The sequence below is a fragment of the Pelophylax lessonae genome, assembly GCF_965119305.1.
Source record: "Pelophylax lessonae genome assembly, chromosome: 3".
Taxonomy (NCBI): domain Eukaryota; kingdom Metazoa; phylum Chordata; class Amphibia; order Anura; family Ranidae; genus Pelophylax; species Pelophylax lessonae.
Window position 1 is genome coordinate 194,871,033 of NC_138770.1, and position 19,085 is coordinate 194,890,117.

The following is a 19,085-nucleotide window of genomic DNA, read 5'->3' on the forward strand; positions in this document are numbered from 1 at the left end:
GCTAGTATTGTTTTTTTGTTTTGTTAGGAGTATACAGCTGCTTTAATGGCCTTGCAGCCCCACAGTAACACTTGGTTTGTATCTCTTGTTTAATCCCCTGTTATTTTCTGACTAGGGCGGGTGAAATGATCAAATTGATAATCACAGGCAAAGTGCAGCACAGTCAACCAATAATCAGTGTAATCCTGCACCCCAGAATGTCAACAGAAAATCTCAATGTCTTCCATTTTGCTTTGCATTATGATCAAATGTTTGAAACAGTTGATCAATTTGCCCGTTTTTGTTAATAAAGTGGTTCTAAAGGCAAAAGTTTTTTTCTTTTCTTTTTTTTTTTACCCTAATGCATTATCTTAGGGTTGCCACCTCATCCCTTTAATCCAGGACACATATTAATTACACAGGCTCTGGGGCTGATATAATGCACATAAGGCACCAAGTGAGTTTAATTACCACCTTAATGAGCCACAGAATCTGTGTAATTATTGCATGTCCTGGTTTAAAGGGATGAGGTGGCAGCCCTAATTATCATGCATTAAGGTAAAAACTCTTAAACTTCAATAGCATTTCCACCAACACCTGCCCTAAACACTTATTTGAATCCTTTCTTGATCCAGCACTCTCCCGTCTGTAGCAGCTCTTCCCCACTCTTTCTGGTATCACAGGCTTTGCTGATAGAAGTGGGAGCCATTAGCTTATGCTACTGTCAATCAAATCCTGTGTGGAGGGAGTGGGGGACAGGTCTGAGCTGTTCTGTGTGTGTCTATAGATGCACACAGCCCGGCTCAGAAACAAGCCTGCTTGAGTGCCCCCATAGCAAGCGGCTTGTTTGGGGGCACTTGGAAAATAGGAGGAGCAAAGAGTGCCACTGGGGGAGGCATGTATAACATCTTTTTCATTTTAGGAAAAAACAATCGGTTTAGAACTGTTTTAATTAGTCTGGAAGCTGCATGCTTAAAATCATGGGCTTTAGTGAACCTTTCATATTCAGGTAATATAAGGCAAATTAAGGGTCATTCTCTGATAGGAACTCGTCTAGAAAACCATGTGTGACGGAACCCGTACTAGCGAGGAGTATGTCCATTGTCTAAGCTTCCCTTGCCTGGTACCAGCACGATCCAAGATCCCTTAGCCCACCCAGTCACTAATCGTAACTCAGTAATTATATGTTCCCAGCCCATCCAGTCACTAGCCATAACTCATTTATTATATGCTCCCAGCCCACCCAGTCACTAGCCGTAACTCATTTATTATATGCTCCCAGCCCACCCAGTCACTAGCCGTAACTCAGTTATTATATGCTTCCAGCCCACCCAGTCACTAGCCATAACTCAGTGATTATATATTCCCAATCCACCCAGTCACTAGCCATAACTCAGTGATTATATGTTCCAGTGGCGGCTCTGGCCATTTGAAAATGCCATTTTAGTTTTAGTCGTATTTTAGTCATCTGAATTGTTTTAGTTTTAGTCGTATTTTAGTCAACTAAAATTGTGTTAATTTAGTCAACGAAAACATTTTAGTCGACGAAATTAACACTGCTGTGGACAGCTGAATCCGCTGACTGCTCACTTCTTGGATTTACACAGAGGCACACAGAGGCACACAGATATATAGATAGATAGATAGATAGATAGATAGATAGATAGATAGATAGATAGATAGATAGATAGATAGATAGATAGATAGATAGATAGATAGATAGATAGATAGATAGATAGATAGATAGATAGATAGATAGACAGATAGATAGATAGATAGATAGATAGATAGATAGATAGATAGATAGATAGATAGATAGATATATACCTATAATAATAATATGCAAGTGTCTCTGCTTCGGGCGGCCGCGCTGGGTGGGCGTATTACACAGGAGCGGATCCCCGCCCACTTCACTTCCTCCTCAGGATTGGCTGGCGTTCCGATCCAGCTGGGGAAGGAGAAGTACTTCACCTCGATGGCGGAGAAGAGCACGGCTCCGGAGGAAGAGGCCTGTCGGATGATGCCTCAAAGGCATTATCCGACATGACAGAGGCATCATCCGACAGGCCTCTTCCTCCGGAGCCGCGCTCTTCTCCGCCATCGAGATGAAGTACTTCTCCTTCCCCAGCTGGATCGGAACGCCAGCCAAGCCTCTGTACTACACAATCACACTTGGTATCCAGACAGTCACTGGCCCTATGCGCTCCTGCATACTGTACCTACTTTGAACCTTTTATGCATCTTGAAGCCATCTGACACAGTACACGAACTGTTGTGGAGCGTCCCAGTCCTGAAACTACATCACATCACTGTACCTTAAGTTCTGTGGGCGTCCAAGTAATGGCAGGCATACTAGCTTATAAGTAAAGCTGGCTGCTTGGTAAAACTATACTTAAGTCTTATTATTTTTGAAGAACAGGATACAAACCTTAAATCCTTACATTTTTCCATCATCCATGCATTACCATGTTGCTTTGATTTAGGGAAAAGCAGGAACAATTATGGACACTACCCCTGTCAAACTTACAGCCTAAATGGTTTCCTGCTAGCAGAGTCCATACAAAATTCCCTCATTTGCCATTCACCATGTTATGGGATGAGCACTGCATGCCACTTAGATTAATATTTCCCCAAAATGGTCACTGAAACCTCCAATTACAGAAAATCTCTGATTGTATTGTTGATCTATAGGGGCTACCCAACCTAACTGGCTGCATGAAAGAGAAGGGGGAGAAAGCAGCTTATTTGAGTGACTTGGGGCTTATGAGAAACATAAATCCAACCCTGGGCATATGCAGTGGATGGATGGATGGATGGATGGGCAGCTATATAAACAGACAGATTAGTGGTTGATGCATCCATCCGCCCACTTCACTTCCTCCTCAGGATTGGCTGGCGTTCCGATCCTGCTGGGGAAGGAGAAGTACTTCACCTCGGTGGCGGAGAAGAGCGCGGCTCCGGAGGAAGAGGCCTGTCGGATGATGCCTCGAAGGCATTATCTGACATGACAGAGGCATCATCCGACAGGCCTCTTCCTCCGGAGCCGCGCTCTTCTCCACCATCGAGGTGAAGTACTGCTCCTTCCACAGCTGGATCGGAACGCAAGCCAAGCCTCTGTACTACACAATCGGTAGGTGCTGGAGGACACTGCACATCCTACCCGGAATAGCCTGATCATGTTTATATATACGTGATTTGGCACACATAACTGCTATGGGGTGGTCAGCAAATTTTAGAGACTGTTTAATTGCATCTACTACAGTAAATTCATTGAAATGCTGAACATGTGGACATTCCTTATTAGTAGAGGTGGGCTCCAGGCCTGGAGAATATGAGTGACCAAACATAGCAGTTTCTCTATGTTACAGGTGTGTGCCTACCCTATCTTGCTTCTGAGCAGGGGGAAGGTGGGAGGGGCCCTTGGCCAGTAGCGGCTTTACTGATGGCATTCCAGGGCACTGCTAACATATGTTTTTATTTCCTTAACCCCCAGATTAAGCTAAATAAGTTTTTAATTTCATAGTGGAGTTTATCAGTTTTTTTTGCTTTAAAGTCAACACAGCCTCCAAGAGTCCACCTGATCTCTCACTAAATAGTGAGAAAAGTCTCCACAGGGATCATGTATAATTTATGCACATCTATATTAATAAAATGCAAGTGTCTCTGCGTCCAGTTTCCCTGTGTCCGTGGGATTGCGCTACTGCGCATGTGCCCCACGGACAGCCGTTGGGACGCAGAGAGACTTCGGGAGGCCGGCGCTGGGTGGGCGTGTTACACAGGAGCGGATCCCCGCCCACTTCACTTCCTCCTCAGGATTGGCTGGCGTTCCGATCCAGCTGGGGAAGGAGAAGTACTTCACCTCGGTGGTGGAGAAGAGCGCGGCTCCGGAGGAAGAGGCCTGTCGTATCATGCCTCGAAGGTATTATCCGACATGACAGAGGCATCATCTGACAGGCCTCTTCCTCCGGAGCCGTGCTCTTCTCCGCCACTGAATAGGATGCTGAAAGGTGGGCGGGGATCCGCTCCTGTACACGCCCACCCAGCGCTGGCATCATGTCGGATAATGCCTTCCGTCGGATACTGCATCCGACGGACTACGCATGCGCGGTAAATGACGTCAATCAATCAAATGACGTGAATGCTGGAGTTGACGTCATTATTACGCGTACTCAGTCCATCAGATGCATTTTTCAGCGGGAAGGATAATAATCATAAAAAGTAAATAATAAAAAATAAGAAATTAATAAAAAAAAAACATTATATATATTATATTATATTACCGGGCGAAACTGTTGAAGCGGCGGGTGTGCGCGGGCACGCGCTAGCGTGGACTTACTGCTAAGCGGCAGCAGCCGTTACAACTGGCGGCGGGCGAGCGATGTCACGCTTGGTCAGCTCTGCGCGTGTCCCCAATGTTGCTAGGGCAACAGGGACGCTATGCGCAGAGCTGGCTACGTCATACGGCTCTCGCGTTGTTAGAAAAAAAGAACGAGATAAGCGAAAGCTGCTCAGTCAGCTCTGCACATGTCCCCGACGTTGCTAGGGCAACAGGGATGCAGAGCTGACAGAGGCTCTCCTTTAACTGGAACAAGTCTGTTTTTACAAATGTTTGACCACATATGTTCTAGCGCCCGTTAATTTAACAAGCTTAATGTCTAGTATATATATATATATATAAATATATATGTGTGTGTGTGTGTTGTCCTGGATTCTGAACTCTCTTTCAAGCCCCACATCCAATCACTGTCCAAATATTGCCGCCTCAACCTCCGCAACATCTCCAAAATACGCCCCTTTATAACCAATGACACAACAAAGCTCCTAGTTCACTCTCTGGTCATCTCGCGCCTCGGCTACTGCAATTCCATTCTCATTGGCTTACCTCTACACAGGCTATCCCCCCTTCAATCCATCATGAATGCTGCTGCCAGACTTATCCACCTTACCAATCACTCAGTGTCCGCTGCTCCTCTCTGTCAATCCCTCCACTGGCTTCCACTCACCCAATGAATTAAACTCAAAATACTAACAACATCTTACAAAGCCATACACAGTTTAGCCCCCAGCTACATTACTGGCCTAGTATCAAAATACCAACCTAATCGATCTCTTCATTCCTCTCAAAACCTCCTGCTCTCTAGCTCCCTCGTCACCTCCTCCCATACTCGCCTCCAGGACTTTTCCAGAGCCTCTCCAATCCTATGGAACACCTTACGCCAATCTGTCCGATTATCCCCTACTCTATTAGCTTTTAGAAGATCCCTGAAAACCCTCCTCTTCAGAGAAGCCTATCCTACCCACACCTAACAACTCTACCTCCTTTTTCTCCATCAGCTCATCCCCCACAGTTATTGCCTTTTGTTTCACTTGACCCTCCCTTCTAGATTGTAAGCTCTAACGAGCAGGGCCATCCAATTTATCCTGTATTGAATTGTATTGTAACTGTATTATCTTCCCTCATATTATAAAGAGCTGTTCAAACTGTTGGCGCTATAAAAATCCTGTATAATAATAATAATAATATATATATATATATATACACATATATACACAGACACACACATATATACAGGTACACACACACATACAGTATATACAGACAGACACACTCACACCGCTACTTGCCTTCACATTTCTACCCCCCCCCCCCTTGATGAATACTCATGGATCTCTGTAGTCTCCTGTTATCTTTGCCCTCATTCAGTCCCTGCAGCTCTCCTTGGCTCACCTATGACTCTTCCCTTCTCCCTTGCTGGCAAACTCTCACGAGAGTTAGAGAGAGAGCTGTGCATGAAGTCATTAGCCTAGGCCAGAGATGACGAACCTTGGCACCCCAAATGTTTTGGAACTACATTTCCCATGATGCTCAACTACACAGCAGAGTGCATGAAAATCTTGGGAAATGTAGTTCCAAAACATCTGGGGTGCCAAGGATCGCCATCACTGGCCTAGGCTAATGACCAGACAAAAAAGAAGAAGTGAGCGGTATAAGGTATTCAAAGTTAAAACAAAATGGGCAGACAATTTAATAGATGGAAAGATGGAAAGATGAAAAAATGACTGAAGAGCTGCTTTAAATAAAAAAAAACCCAGCATATTCAGTATAGCTGCTTGGTTTAAATGTTAATGGCTCAGTTACATCAGAGTGGCACAGATGACAATTACAGTTTGTTTGCTGTAACCCAGCAGCAATAGATATGCAGAGGCCTTTGGATGACTGTAATTTTATATACCCAAGTCACTCAGACGTGAACAGTAAACAGCGCCAGTGATAATCAAAGGCCACATAAAACCAATAAGCGTGCTGATATTACATAATATTGTACATGTTCTTCTTGTTCAGAACAATCTGCTAATGTCTCTAGTTTACCAAAGCACTTATTTGTACATCCTGAATCTGACCTGTTGTTTTGTTTTTTTTTGGCCATTGTGTCTTTTTTTTTACATGGTTACGGAAAGCTTGTTAAAAAATGTTCAGTATACACTGTAAAACTGTCATACCCATGCTTGGGGAAATCTCAGACTAGTGTTTTTACATTAAAGCAGTATTAAACCCAAAAGCAAACATTTATTATATTGCAGGTTACCATTTCTGATGTAATTGCTGTATTGGTTTCTTTTATTTGGAATTCTTTCTTCTATATTCATCTAATGATCCAACCAGTAAGTCTGTTTCTCAACAGAAAAGCTCTCTTGGAGTTACAGGGATGAGACAGAGCATTTAGGATTGGCAGGGGTGCTCACAATGATCAGCTTTTAGTTAACTATCCCAAACGAGAAAACTGTTTGCTGTAACTGCTTATAAAGTATTAGCTAGGGTTCAGTTTGAATGTGTTAGTGTATTTAAATCTGGTAGTACATCTAACACTCCCCCCCCAAAAAAAAATTTGCCCCCTATGCTCATTCATTCAGAGTGGTTTCTGTATAATAGAGGAGTTATGTTACTGGCCATATCACCAGGTGAAACACAGAGGGAGAAAAGCCTAAAAGAAAAACGAAAGCAGCCACCACATTTAAGGACTGATGGGCTGCAATATATTACATTTTGTTTTTTCGGTTTTGGGTTTAAAACCGCTTTAACTCTTAACCCTGATACACACGGGCAGAATATTGGCTGGTTCAACAGAAACTGGTCGATATTCAGCCCGTGTGTACACCAGTCTGTCCAGCAGAAGCCACCTAACCGGTCGGCTTCTGTCGAACACACATGCTGGAAAACCAGCATCCGATCGGTATCCAATTGGCAGCCAATGGCTGTGAGCGCTGACCAGTATGTTCTGGAAGGGATGCCGTCCCCCTGTCAGAACATAATAGCTGGAAGATCACTGTACTAACATTGGATACTTAGGACAGTGAGCTGCTCTAGAGATCCCAAGTTTTTTTCGTTCAGCGCATGTGTACCATGCTTTAGACTATGTTTTAGTTTAGTGACTACATATAACATCAGCTGTGCAGAGACCAGCATAGGCTTTACTCCTTTTAATAATGTATGTGTGTAGGTCATGGCAATATACTCACAAAATGATCACATCTTGTGTTAGTTAACCATTTGAAGACTGGAGTATTAAACCCCCTTCCTGTCTAGGCCATTTTAAGTTTTCGCCACTGTGATATTTTGACTGTCAATTACTTGATGATGCAACACTGTACCAAAATTAATTTTATATAATTTTATTTAAACAGGTAGAGCTTTCATTTGATAGTATTTAATCACCATTGGTTTTTACTTTTTGCTATACAAAGGAAAAAAGACTGAATATAAAAAAAAGTTTCTGTTAGAAAACTTTACAAAACAAAAAAATGTCTTCAAAAAAGTAGGCCAAAATGTATTCTGCAACATAATTTTTTATAAAAAAAAAAGTTTGAAAACTATGGAATATATATATATATATATATATATATATATATATATATATATATATATATATATATATATATGAAATGTATCAACCCAGTGTTCTGATCTATTTTCTTGAGGCCATAAAATGCTGTACAAACACTCCTTTTTGGAAAGTAGGCATTACAAAGTATTACTACAGTGAGTTGTTTGAAGTTGTCATTTTTTTGCCACAATATTTTGGAAAATTAAGGAAGTAAATAAAATTAGTTTTTTGTTTTTTTACAAAGTTGTCATTTTAACAAGGTATTTCTCGCACCTTCTTACAAATAAATCCCAAAACATATTCTTCTACTCCTTCCAAGGGTGGGGATATCAAATGTGTAAGAATTTTTCATAGCCTAGATCAGGGTTTATCAACCAGGGTTCTATGGTACACTAGGGTTCCTCCAGAGGTTGCTAGGGTTTCCTTGAGCAATGAGCAATTACTACCTCCCAGATAAATTCCCACTGACACTGTTGATCTTTTTAACTCTAAGGGGGTAATTCTTCCCAATGTCCACAAATGTAAGGAGCATTCCTCTCACTGACCATGACACTAATGAATCATGAGTTGTAGATATAGTCATTTTTTTGCAGGGGGACGTTGCAGGAAAGCCCTTCTGTGTTGAAAAGGTTGAGAAAGTCTGGCCTATATGCATTGAAGGGGCCAAAATCCAAGGCGCACCTTCAAGCTTTCAGGGGGCATAAATGAAACATCTGATTTTCTTATTACCTATCACATTTGTTGAGACTCTGAAGTGTCAGGACAGAAGAAAATACTACAAAATGACTACATTTTGGAAAGCAGACACCCCAAGATATTTTTTTAAGAAGTGTAGCACTGCCCCCCCAGGACTGCTGGATATTACACTTTCGGGTCCCCCTGGGTTACGGTTAGCAACATTGTCATTTAAAATGTAACACTTTACTTCTTGGCTCAGTCAATGATCAGTCCAGGGGTTTGTAGTTGTTTTTGGTGTTTTATTTTAAATAGGGATGGGAGAAGGGAATAGTGGGATACTCCAGATTAACTATGCACAAAGGTTGGAGGACATCTATCTGTTGATTCAGTCAGGCTGTTGATTCACCTTGCCACTTAACCACTGACACCTGTCCACTGACTATCCTACTCTGGAGTGCCCCCCCCTCAGGTCAGGCCCCTTGACACGATCCCCAGTACTCACGATTCTTTTTTTCTAGGGTCTCCAGTGTCTCTCCCTCAGTCACTTTCCTGGACCTCTGGGTTCAGCTCCGTTCCTCTGGCCTTTAGGATGAACTCCTGATGCCACATGCCACTGCTACAGAGGAGGAGGCAGCTGCCACCCTCCCTCTGGGACTCTGCTCACCAGCCAAAGTCCCCACAGCACATGTGCTCCTGGCTTTTATACAGTATCCCAGAATGCATTGAGACAGCCTGTCTCTACCAATCACCAGGACTGTATCAAATCCTATGTATCCATAGGTCAGGTTTCCTCCCACTGTCCAACATGCCTCCCTAATGGACCAGTGTGAAAAACTCTCTAGACTCAATGAATCACATACTGAGCACATGCTGAGCACATGCTGAGCACACTAAGCAGACCTTATTCACAGATCCTGCTCTTTGCTAGACAGAAAGCAATTTAGATTTGCCTGCTTCTCCTCTGATAGGCAGACAGAGCCAAAAACTATACTCTCTCATTAGCACCTACCTAGGAGGGTGCTACAGAAGCACAGTAAGTGTTTTGACGATTTTATTTGTTACCACACATTTTTGGAGAATGTGGTAAGAAGATGAAAAAATGTTTTTTTACACAGTATGGGCATACCTGGAGTAACACTTCAAAACACATTCTCCTACTTCTCTTGAGTATGGGAATAGCACATTTCTGAGACTTTTTTTTGCTATCTAGCCATGTAGAGGGGTCCAAAATCCAAAAACCATCTTTGGGCTTTCAAGGAGCAAAATTATGCATCTAATATTCTGACTACTTATCACATTTTTTAAGTAAGAACAGAAACTAAATTATCACAATTTGAAAAGTACATGTGTCAGAATTTTCCACAGCCTAGAAGATGAATGGAGGAACTCAAAATCCAAGAAGCACCTTTAAGCTTTCAAAGGGTAAAAATTGCACCTCTGATTTTCTGACTACCTATCACATTTCATAAAGCCCTGAAGTGTCAGGACAGTAAAAACTTCCAGCAGACTTTGTAAAGCAGACATCCCAAGATATCTTTAAGAAGCATAGTGAGTGTTAGGAAAGGCACACTCCTATGCACAAGTCTGTGGCCAATTTGCAGGTGTGCATGCATGTGCAGGTCTTCCAGAACCTGTAATCATCAATGGTGAAAAATAATACAAGATAGAGACTATGCTGGATTTCAGGAGGAGACGGAATCAGCTGCAATACTTGATTAAGTGGAAAGGGTATTAGGCAGAAGAAAATGCTTGGGAACCAAATTCCAACATACATGCTCAAGGGTCTAATTCAATCTTTCTTTCAGGCATCCTGAAAAGTTGATCCAATTGGGCATCTGGAGGTTGTCCCTAGGGAGGGGCAATGTCAGGAAAGGCACATTCCTGTGTGCAGGTGCAGAATGCCAAGAAGCTTACTCTATGGCAAATTTGCAGGTGTGCATGCGCGCATGTACGCGAACAGGTGTGCGAGCGCAAGCACAAATGCCTGGCGGGCTATTTAAGTTGCACTATGGCCTTGGGTCTTTGCCATTTGGTCTACTACATTTCCTGTGTATCTGCTACCTGTTCCTGTGTTGACTTCTTGTTACAGACTTGATCTGTTCCTGACTCTGCCTGAACACTGGCTTGTCTTTCGATTTAGTCTCTGCCTGCTCCTTCTGCTTATCCGCACATCTGCCCACTGTTACTGAACCTGGCCTGACCTTTGACTCCACTTTTGCCTGCTGCATTGTATTTGATCTGCCTATCAGTTGCTGACCCGGATTGCCTGATCCTGCTTACCGATCTCTTCCTTGTATCTGAGTCTGCTGATCTGAGACAGTCTCCTGCTCTAGTCTACCTGCCAGTACATTCTCCAGCCTGTGTTCCTGCCACACCGGGACATGCAGCCTGCTCTTAAGCAACGCACAGTCTGCTCATCAGCATCCGGCAACAAAAGACCAGTCGGGCACTCTTGCCCACTCTGTGCTCTGGCGCTCCTGTCACTTTGAACAAAAAAACAAAAAAATCACCCAAAAATATTTTTAGAGGCACAGTGAGTCTTTTGAAAAGTTTATTTTTTCCCCACAAGTTTTTAAAAAATGGAAAAAGAAAATGAAAAAATGTTTTTACACAAAGATGTCAATTATTAGAATATTTCCAAAACACAGTATGGGAATACTAGGGATACCACATGTGTTTGGCCACAAAAAGCCACAAGGCTTTTTCAGAACCTGAGCTGCCTACAGGGGACCAAGATCCTAGAAGCACCTTTCAAGAGGCATACATTATGCAGCTGATTTCATGACTACCTATCACATTTTTCACCAGGATGTATCACTTTGCTGGTGCTTGCCTTCTGCAATTTGGTAGAATGTTCAGTGCTTATGGACATAGTATCCCTGACTTTTAGCAGGGAACTCTTTCATCCTCTGAATCAGAGATGGACATTAATTCTTTGCTCTGGTCTTCTTCCCACTGCTCTCATCAGTCCTAATCATTTGAAAGGCCTCTTCATTATTGTACATTTTGGACATTACTCTACATGTTTTTGGACATTTTAAGTGTGGCTGTACTGGTACTTGATGACACTGGTACAGGTGCTGGCTGGCGATCAGAACAATGGCTCCAGCTAACAATACTAGATTAAATTGTACTGATGTGGTGGTGATCAGGACACTCTTCCTGACTTACACTGGCTCTGGTGACATAGTACTGGTGTGGCAGAGATCTGCAACACTGTCGCTGGCTTACACTGCCCTGGTGTGTCTAGTGATCAAAACATTGCAGTTGGCTACACTGGCTCAGGTGACACTGGCACTGGTGTCATTAGCATTTGAAACATTTCTGCTGGCCTACACTGGCTCTGGTAAAACTGTACTGGGGTGGCAACTAGTAGAACACTGTTGCTGTCTTACATTTGTACTGGTGTGGCTAGTCATCGGGAACACTGTTGCTGGTTGCTCTGGTCTGGTGAAACTGGCACTGGTGTGGTGGCAATCAGGAACACTGTGACTGGGTCCACTGGTCTTCTGACTTTATGACTGGTATGGTTGATATCAGGAGTAATATTACTGGCTTACACTGGTCTGGTAACACTGGAACTGGTGTGATGGTAATCAGGAAAACAGTGGCTGGCTGCACTGGTCTGGGGACACTGAACTGGCTTGCAATCAAGGACACTATGGCTTCCTGCATTGGTCTGGTATCATTGTACTGGTGTGGCAGCAATCAAGGACACTGTGGCTGGCTGCACTAGTCATTAATCAGAGAGGCCCATGGTAGCTATGTAGGAGCTGAAGAGATCCACAGCCCTGGTGGGAGAATCTGTCCAAAGGACAACTATTAGTCATGCACTCCACAAATCTGGCCTTTATGGAAGAGTGGCAAGAAGAAAGCAATTGTTGAAGAAAGCCATAAGAAGTCCCGTTTGCAGTTTGCGAGAAGTCATGTGGGGGACACAGCAAACACGTGGAAGAAGGTGCTCTGGTCAGATGAGACCAAAATGTAACTTTTTGGACTAAAAGCATAATGCTATGTGTGGCAGAAAGCACAACTGCACAACACCCTTAACACACTATCCCCACTCTGAAACATGGGGATGACAGCATCATGTTGAGGAGATTCTTTTCTTCAGCAGGGACAGGAAAGCTGGTTAGAGTTGATGGGAAGATGGGTGGAGCTAAATACAGGGCAATCTTAGAAGAAAACCTGTTAAAGTCTGCAAAAGCTTTGAGACTAGGGTGGAGGTTCGCCTTCCAGCAGGACAATGACCCCAAACATACAGCCAGAGCTACAATTAAATGGTTTAGATCAAAGCATATTCATGTGTTAAAATGGCCCAGTCAAAGTTCAGACCTAAATCCAATTGAGAATCTGTGGCAAGACTTCAAAATTGCTGTTTACAGACGCTCTCCATCCAATCTGGCATAACTTGAGCTATTTTGCAAATAAGAATGTGCAAAAATATCACTCTCTAGATGTGCAAAGCTGGTGGAGACATACCCAAAAGGACTTGCAGCTGTAAATGCAGTGAAAGGCGGTTCTACAAACTATTGATTTAGGGGGGATGAATACAAATGCATGCCAAACTTTTTAGATATTTATTTGTAAAAAAATTTGAAAACCATTTGTCATTTTCCTTCTACTTCACAATTATGTGCCACTTTGTGTTGGTCTATCACATAAAATCCCAATAAAATACATTTACGTTTTTGGTTGTAATATGCCAAAATGTGGAAAATTTTAAGAGGTATGAGTACTTTTTCAAGGCACTGTAACTATGAAAAGAAAGATCTGGGAATCAGCATTTGTGTTCCAAGTCAGCGCTTCAGAAATGATTGAAGCCAATGGGCTATCAAGACAGCCAGGCAGCTAGTATTTGAGGAAGGAGAAGTCAGCAATGGCAGGCTCCCTCGTCTCTGAGTACAGGTTACCTATTGATTGTTCTCATTAAAACATCTGCACACAGATTGACAGGCTTCATGTCATATCATTCACGATAAGCTCATTGCTGCCTTCTGTATAATATAATAAGAAACATAGATGACTAAAGCCAGAAAAAGACCAAGGGATCCATCTGCCCTTTTAATACAATTTTTATCTAAGAATAGATCAATGTTTATTGCCTGTATGTTTAAATTCACTTAATTAACACAGCACTGTGCTTTTCAATCAACCTCTCTTCTCATATTGTGATTGTTTTACAATGTTCTATGATTAAAAACTAAGATTTAAACCAGGCAATGCGGCCCACTGTCCCTGACAATTTTTTTATTTTTTTATTTTTTTGCTGGGGAGGAAGGAAGTTGAGTCGGGGGCACGGCCAAAGCGGTTTCCAACTAACTGTAGGCAGAGGCTGCCTTGGAGGGGAGGGGAGGGGGGGCAAGCCCCGCGGATTACAAACAGAGCGGGGATCTCCTGATTACCCGGTGGCCACTGTCATACTAAGCCCCGCATCCTGGACCGGCTTTTATGATAGACAGCAGTTCCCTGCTCTGTGTAATCCAGCGGCTCTCCTCTCTCTTCATTGCAGACTGCATTGGATGGGCACGCACTGGTGAGGCTGCATTGGATGGGCTTGCACTGGTGAGGCTACATTGGATGGGCACTGATCAGGCTGCATTGGATGGGCACGCACTGGTGAAGCTGCATTGGATGGGCACTGTTTAGTCTGCATTGGATGGGCATGACTGCAAGTGCCGTGCGATATCCCGGCTGCTGCGGGAGACTTAGGATGTCTGCAGTCAGTGAGAGCCGCTGCTTCCTGTATAGTTCCGGCTCTGTCACAGGCGAAGTGATATGAAATGCACTCCTCCTCTGCCTGTGACAGGAGCCATACAGGAAGCATGCTCTCTACTGCTGCCGCTGCTTCCTCCAGCAGTACCCGCATGATCAGCAGTACCCGCCAGCAGTAACCGCACCAGCAGTACCCATCAGCAGTCTGAACAATAAGTAGAAAAGGTATGTGCATTAGGGTAGATTGTTGCAATATGTTTTTTAATAACTAGTTGTGTTTTGCCATAATATGTCATGTCCTTGTTCATATATGTATGAATAAGGACATGACATTTTCTGGCTGCCTAAGTCATATGGGCCTACGTCATGTGTGCTAGGGGTGCAACTAGCCCCCAGCACATAACTGTAAATATCCCAGCATGTGCAGTGTTTCTGACTCCTACCACATGACCACTTCAAAAACACCTTTAATATCTCTCAGAAGTAAACCTCTGTATACTGATTCCATTTCATTTGATCATCCTCTAGTTGTGTTAAATGAGTGCTGGGAGATGGGGCACGGTGGTGCGGGAAGGCCACGGCAGAGTTTTAGTACTTATATATCTTAACTATAGTTATAGTATATATTTTATATGCGGCCCGAGAAAATTGCTCTACACTCAATGTGGCCCAGAGAAGCCAAAAGGTTGGACACCCATGATTTAAACCAAGAAGTAGAGGTTTAAAGCAAACCTAAGCAATACGAAGCAAATAAATTAGCAGTTACACTACAGATTCTCATATACTCATCATTCCCGTTGCTGAGACCATAACTCATTCTGCATCTCACTTTTAATCTAGGGTGACCAGACATCCCAGGTTTCCGGGTACAGTCCCCCAACTGAGAACACTGTCCCTGAACCAAGTCTGTCCCCAGATTCAGGGCTGGATTAACATGGACAGAGCATTCCATGTTGGCTGAGAAACAGCCTGGTGACTTGAATGACGATGCCCTCTGCTGGACGATCTCACTGTCGCTCCTGCTGCTGTTTGGTGGAGGAGAGGCAGAGCCAAAAATTGACTGTGTGTGGGGCTGAGACCAGGAGGTGAGCAGGTAGGGGGAGAAGTGTTTGGAAACAGGTGAGGGCAGTGGGGAAGTGGGGATCAGGGCTGATGCAGCTGCATGGAGAGATAGAGAGTTTAGCTGTTGTGGGGGAAGGGCTAAGAAGTGGCTGCAGAGATAATCTGGGAGAGAAGGGTGTAGTAGTGAGCTATGGATGTGGGGGCAAAAGTGTCTTCTGTGCAAAACAAACCTCTGAACCCTGCACTCTATGCCTAACACCATCCTGTATATTATGTAGTCATGTGCCCAGCGCTCTGTAGATTATGCAATCCTGTGCCCAGGGCTCTGTGTATTATGTAGTCCTGTACCCAGCACTCTGTGTATTATGTAGTTCTGTGCCCAGCACTCTGTGTATTATATAGTCCTGAACCCAGCGCTCTGTGCATTATGTAGTCCTGTGCTCAGTGCTCTGTGTATTATGTAGTCCTGTACACAGCACTCTGTATACTATGCAGTTCTAACCCAGCGTATTATGTAGTCCTGAACCTAGTGCTCTGTGTATTATGTAGTCTTGTGCTCAGAGCTCTGTGTATTATGCAGTCTTGTACCCAGTGCTCTGTGTTTTATGCAGTCCTGTAACCAGCGCTCTGTGTATTATGCAGTCCTGTGCCCAGCGCTTTGTGTATTATGCAATCCTGTGCCATTTGCCAATAAAAAAAAATATATATGTCCATGGATTTCATTTGAAAAATCTGGTCACCCTATTTTAACCCATCACTGGAATGAGCAGCTTCACTGATCAATAATGGATCACAGGAGCTGGTGGGAAGTAGGAGGGAGTCACAGCTCATGAGTTTGTGGAAAAACCTCAGCAGCTATATTCTAAGGGCCCACTCACACCTTTGCATGTATTTTTGTGCATTGATGTGCATTTTATTAAAAGTGTGTCTGTGGCTATGGACATTCAAGTACCAGCTCTGTGTTTACATTACAAGGATGAAGCAACGTACTGTATATGCGTTCAGTTTTTTTTGTTTTTCAGCCAGCGGGTTTAACAGAAAAAAACCTGACAGATCCCAGCATCAATACAAACAACATGTGATGCAGGGATCTACCCTGTCACACTATTGTCTTCTGACAGAGGCCGTTGGCTGCAAGCACTGATCGAATGTTAGTTTTCCAGCATGACCGTTCGACAGGAGCTGGCTATCTGACTTCTGTTGAACTGACACACTGACCAAAAGTCAGCTGAAGTCTATCATTTGATCTTAGGTCCAAATTTATTTCACTATAAAGTGGCCCTCATTGCAAATCAACACACAACATAATGCACCAAAACTATCATTGGCAGTGCAGCAACCACAACTCCCATTATTGCACAAAACATTATACACATGTGAATGCTCTGGAAGTTGTGGTGTACTGTAATGTGCAATAATGCAGCTGCATTTGTTTTTGTGTTTGTGTGCATTGGGATATCTTTGAGAATGAAAAGAATCTCAACAAAGATATACAGCACATTACAATGGGTGTTAACACACAAAAAATACAGTGATTTGTTTAGACCACACCCCTAGGTATGAAACATACAAAAAAAGAGAGAAAGATGGGGCTTTAAGCGGCCAACAAGATGGGGATGATCTCAATCACAACACACTGTTTATATTAAAACAAAACATATTTATTAATCCAAAAAAGGATAAAAGCACATTGACATACATAAGAAAAAAATGTAATAACAACCAGCGTATATATGTAGATATATACTCTCAATGGGAGTGCCGATACATCTATACCAGTGGTAGTAATGATCTCTATTACAACACTGTCTAGGGGTCCCCAGCAAGCCAACGCGTTTCACAGCAAGACTTCCTCAGGGCCAGAGAGACCAGACAGACCGATATTCCCACTGTAGCAAAGGCAGGGCAAACATAACGCCTATTAGGCAGACACCGGAGGTGAGTCAGGCAGAGGCAGTTCAAAAAGATAATGAATGAATAGATGAATGGCTATTGGTAATCATCCCATTAGATCATCTCACTTATACTTGAAATGAGGGTGACATATTCCTTGTTCAGTTAATGAGGTAATAAGATCAACATCCACAAAGGCATTAGAATATATTGGTTTTACCTCATGACTGCCAATTGGCCTCCCTAGGCAAGTAATTCCATATGGTCCCAGTGTACCCAAAAAGAAGGGGGGCAGGAAGACCCTGCAACTCAAGTCCTCCACGAAAGCCTGCCTGGTGGGAATATCGGTCTGTCTGGTCTCTCTGGCCCTGAGGAAGCCTTGCTGTGAAACGTGTCGGCTTGCTGGGGACCCCTAGACCGTGTTGTAATAGAGACCATTACTACCACTGGTATAGATGTATCGGCACTCCCATTGGGAGTATATATCTACATATACGCTGGTTGTTATTATATGTTTTTCTTATGTATGTCAATGCGCTTTTATCCATTTTTGGATTAATATATATGTTTTGTTTTTAATATAAACAGTGTGTTGTGATTGAGATCAACCCCATCTTGTTGGCCGCTTAAAGCCCCATCTTTCTCTCTTTTTTTGGGTGTTAACACACGTTGTCACAAGACCAAAGGTGTTAATCAAGGAAAAAGGCAGTACAATTTTTACCAAGAGTGCATGGCCCCTTGATTTCTTTTTTCATGACATTGTTCCTAGCTTGGCACAGAATTAAAGCTTGAAATATATTCCTCTATACAGAAAGAGAGGTGTCCTACTTTAATATGCTCCTATGGTTTGTTCAGCAAATCTGAACAGTGAAGTGAAAGTTAATCTTCAAGCCTTATTCAGTAAGGTTTAGCTCTTAGCAACTAATCAGTGTTTTTCAATGACCGCAGTAACAAATGTGATTGGTTGCTGAGGGTTAAAGCACTTTCAATCAACAAGTCAACATGTGTACAAGAGAAGATGACAAGCAACACATAAAACACACTTACCTCTGTCCAACAGTTGTGAAAAGGATCATATGCTTCAACGCTGTAGATTCTCTGGTTGCCATCAAAGCCACCGATTGCATAAACTTTACCACACAGTGCCGCCATTTTGTGCCTCCACCTGCCCACATTCAGAAATTCTATTTGTATCCATTTATTGATAGAAGAGTTATATTTCCAAACGTCATGCTGTGTTTCTTTTCCACCTAAAACAGCAAGTCATTTTATCATTTTGGAATAATGTCTACAAATGGACATTGATAAGCATTTAAATAGTGACACAAAAGAGAAATTCTCACCACATAAGACAATAAGAACAAATATGTGCATAAATACATACAGCACTCTATGCTATAGATATACACCTTTTTCAGTGAATATAAACCAAAGATACTGATAAATATGTACGCTAAAAAACAACCAATGAATGGATACCTATTTGCAAAATCCAAAGACTGAATACAATATTAATTACACTAATCACAAGCTAATAAAAAGAAAGTGTCCAGTGCTTCAATTGTATAAAGTGTCCAATACAGAAAATAAAGTGCCATGTGCTTGTGCCGCATAAATATCTACAATTGTACTCTTCACCATAAACTCCAGTTAGTGCTCCTCTCTGTGCCCACAATCTGACTCCAGCAACTTACAAAACTCCCTAGACAGCATTGACCCGCTTAATGAAAGAGTGGCTTTCAAGCGCCTTATCCCCCTCCAGGGTACAGCTCCGTTATCTCCCTCCGGTATTACCTCAATGGACTTTGTATTCCATTATTATTACATAGAGGAAAGAAAGGCCTCCATGGTGTAAAAACATTTTATTTACTCAAT

General features: G+C 42.8%; 1 protein-coding gene across 1 annotated transcript in view; it reads right to left on the reverse strand.

The window, feature by feature from the left end:
• The window catches only part of KLHL6 (kelch like family member 6), a 105,385-nt gene that overhangs the window by 15,226 nt on the left and 71,074 nt on the right, over positions 1-19,085 (reverse strand). Inside the window, exon 5 of the mRNA XM_082252204.1 lies at positions 18,258-18,460. Within this exon, the coding sequence (XP_082108330.1) occupies positions 18,258-18,460 (203 nt within the window). The remainder of the gene's footprint in view (positions 1-18,257; positions 18,461-19,085) is intronic.